The 3,996-nt window shown below is 37.7% G+C and overlaps 1 protein-coding gene across 1 annotated transcript; it reads left to right on the top strand.

Moving 5' to 3' along the window:
• The first annotated feature begins 606 nt into the window (after positions 1–606).
• On the top strand, positions 607–3,627 carry LOC149138953 (uncharacterized). The gene is made up of 3 exons (XM_089446985.1): positions 607–958; positions 2,892–3,014; positions 3,121–3,627. The coding sequence occupies exons 1-3, from the start codon at positions 805–807 to the stop codon at positions 3,348–3,350; spliced, it is 507 nt and encodes a 168-aa protein (XP_089303111.1). The 5' UTR covers positions 607–804; the 3' UTR covers positions 3,351–3,627.
• Positions 3,628–3,996: the final 369 nt, after the last annotated feature.

Consider the following 3,996-nt stretch of genomic DNA (forward strand, 5'->3'; position numbering starts at 1 on the left):
CCTCCACCATTGATAGATTTTGGCGGCTCGTCGAATTTTAAATTATATATTTATTATAAAAGAATAGATCAATTTAATTCCATTTTAACGTCTTCTTAACTCCATTAAACTATTATTTATAAATCAATTATAAATAACTAAACTATAATTTAAATCATATTATTATTTTTTTGTTTGCTAAGTTATGTGAAATTTAAGATTGCTACACGGCTGACCTGTGGCTTGAGTAACCGTGACCTAGAGGTATCTAAGTCATCAAAATCACCCCGAACCGCAACCTAGAGGTATCTAAGTGTCAAAATCACCCCGGAATCACACCTAGCCTATGCCACACAAACCATTAGCATGGCTGGATTTTTGTCCACGAAGTTTTGAACCAGTAAACCTTACCACCAGCGATTAGCATGGCTGGATTTTTGTCCACAAAATTTTAAACAAGTGAACTTTTACACCACTAAATACCTTAACAAAATATGGTGTGATCATCTCCTCTACCCCATACGAACTACCCCATACGAACTAATTTAAATCATATTATTATTAAAAGGAATAAACCCATTTTAACCTCCTTCTAATCCCGTTTTTTCAAACATAACAGATCAAGTTAAAAAATGCTAAAACTCTGGCAACACACAAGACGCATGAAAACCCCAGAACAATAGAAAGGAGCCCAGAAGCAGAGCACAGGGTGGTTAACATACTTTCAGTACCTTCAGGGATTCGACACTGGCATAGCCATCGAATTCGCACTTACATTCTGGAATACTTCGGCTGTGGCAAGAGGTGCAGAGGATAAGATTGGAGATGGGCGGAGAAGGCGAGGTTCCAGTCTCCTTTGACAGTCTCCGTGACAAGAACTTGATGCAACTCAAGAAACTCAACATTGCAATCTTCCCAGTCAGATATAATGACAAATACTATTCCGATGCCCTCTCATCCGGAGAGTTCACCAAGCTCGGTAAAACTAAATATCTCTATCATTTCATTCCTGTTTTATCCTGTTTCTCTATATAGAATTCGGTTGTAGAGCACACACCCCAGGGCAGATCCAGCAGTAGCTGAAACATATACTTGAAGCCTAACTTTAATAAGTTCATTTAATGCCTTTTAATGGAATACGTATCTTGAAATGTGCACTCAGCTTAAAAAGAATACCCTAGCAATTGCTTCTCAGTATTTTGGCATGCCCATATCATGACTTTGTTATTTTGGGGGCTATGGAATTCAAGTATCGTTGTGGAATTATGAATACCCATGAACTAAATCTCACAATTTTCTGTAGTTTTTGGGAATGCCCTTATGCACAATTGACTGTCTGAAACATTATATTCGACGGGTTTGAGCATTGAAGGCAGAAGATCTGAACTTAATCAACTAGGGATTAAGTGGGAGTATCTTTTGGTGTTTTTGTTTTCTTAAAACTATTGTAAGACAAACCGTGTTAGGAGGAAGGAGGAGAGTACTAATATGCAATAGAATCCCGTCATAGGAAAATACATCTATTATAAGATAGCTTGCAATTACAGCCATCACATAGATAGCAACTGCAATCCATAGAGAGCTGACAAGTCACAACTCTGAAACTGTAGTTGATAATAACACTAGCGAGATCTAGGGACTTGCAACCCAAAGTCTGCATGCAGGATTGCAAAGATTTTGGTGTGTATTATCTCATAAACCACCTGTATCCAATTGTTATACATGTAGTATTATTGATATAACACACAATTGGGAGAGTATTAATTCGAAATGAAACGCTAACATAGTAAGATAGGTGACTATTACAATTCCCGTCACATTAAAATTATATTGACAAAATCGAAATATTGCAAAATTATCACAATTTGGATTCCTTAGGAAACATAGCAATAGCAGAAAGTACTAACTTCAAAAAGTTGTCAATGGTTGCATGGTTGGTCCAGACTTCCAAGCCATGGTGAGAACATGGGTGCCTAAAAAATAGAATTATGTGTGAACCCTGAGCTTTGTCAGCTCAACATCTAAATTGTAGACAAATATAAATATGAAATATAAACATAGAGAGAATGTTCGTTCACCTATCCCCTGAGAATATGGGTGAGCAAGCTCTAGAATCTGCTTTGCTGCTGCAGCCTCTCTGCCCAACACTCTGGTCTCTATCTTGAACTCTTGCAGTGGAAGGGTACACAGTTGGTGAGACTGTCATCTTAAGCTCATGTTCATATCCAGCAAGTAACTTATGTATATGGTGTCATCTTTGAGGAAACTTTTTATGTCTAGCTGGAATCCTACTGACCAGTTCACTGTCTGCCAGGCCATAAATGACAGAGATCTCTAAACCACCTACATGTCCTGTCAATGAAGCAGCCCTTGTTGATGCACTTGTGTGCTTCCTGAAGAGTCAGAATGGCTTTAAACTTTCTTCTAGCCTTTTTGCCAGAGAATCAACAGCCATGGTTTCGGACTCAAGAAAGATGTGCCCTTTCCACCATCAGGGAACAATGCAACAGCTTACTGGAGATACTTATTAAATCATAGATTCCCAAGAGTACTAGAGTTACTTATGAAATCTAAATACCCAAGAGAGATATCAGTTGATTTCTTTGTCTTAGGCATGCACATATCCTGTGCATAGCTCTCTCAGTGACACATCACACTCAATATTGTCAGATTAGTTAGATTAGCTATTTTCTGCAGTAAGCATGTGGACTGATTTAAGATTGAACAAAATTTAATTGAACAATCAAACTTTTGAGGTTAATAGGCTACACCCAAAAAATGCAAATTTATGAATCACTGGTAATTAAACGTTGCCTTTTTATCTGTTGGTGGGGACTTGGGAGTAGCCCTTGGGTTGAAGTTGGGAAGATTTCATATGGCCCTTTGCCTAATGTTTGTTTTGCTTCTGGCAGCCTATTACAGTGACATTTGTGTTGGGTCAATTGCTTGTCGTCTCGAGAAGAAAGAGGGTGGAGGAGTACGTGTTTACATCATGACATTGGGTGTGTTGGCTCCATATCGAGGGCTTGGAATAGGTATCAATGGATTTGCCCTTTTGCATGATTTTTGTTAATTGATGATTGGTGGTTATGCTGCTTGTATGTTGTATTCTAGATATGTCATCTTCTGATCTTTTTGTAGGATCGAAATTGCTGAAGCACTGTTTGGATCTCTGCTCTCAAGATCTGAGCATTGTGGAGATTTACTTACATGTACAGACAAACAATGAGGAAGCTATATCTTTCTACAAGAAATTTGACTTCGAAATAACGGAAACCATTCAGAATTATTACACCAATATCGATCCTCCTGATTGTTTTGTCCTAACTAAGATCCTGAATCACTCTCCCAAGGCAAAGGGTACCTCTTGAATTAAGATTGGAGGTGTTTTTACTTTGGGTTTGCTATAAAACAAACCCCGAAGCAATTAATTTTGGCATTAAATATTCATTTGAGTATATGATTTCAACCCCAAAATTACTGTGAAATGAGGCAAAGTTGCACAGAGTTGAAATTTTTGGGGCAATCATAATAGTTTATGATTTGGAACCTCTCAGCATGTTTTTGAGTTTTGCATTTTAAAGGCTACTAAGGAACAGAGTTTTATGTTTGAATTGTACTGTTTATAGAATAGCTCATATGGTTTTACATCAGTTTTCAAACCATTTCCAATGTCAGTTTTAATTTTTTCTTGCAGAACTCTCATTCTTTTTTTTTCCTTGTAACCAAGCACCTGACCCTCCAGCTCATAGGCAAGGGTAAGATATTCTTGAGGACTCAAGGCCATTTAACAAGAAGGCTTGAAGACATCACAATAATACACTTGAATGAGCTCAACATGTCACTTGCAGGAATTGAATCTTTGTGGGAGGACAACAACCACTCCTTTCCACCACCCAAGATAAACCCAATTAACAATCTTGTAGAACCCTCATTCCTTACATGTCCAGGACATTCCATATAGGCATGTCAGCTTTATTTTTTTGAAGGCAAAATACACAATCAATATAAGAGAAT

Source organism: Pinus tabuliformis, chromosome X (genome assembly GCF_031772625.1).
Source record: "Pinus tabuliformis cultivar Carrire ecotype Pingquan chromosome X, CPIR1, whole genome shotgun sequence".
Lineage (NCBI taxonomy): Eukaryota > Viridiplantae > Streptophyta > Pinopsida > Pinales > Pinaceae > Pinus > Pinus tabuliformis.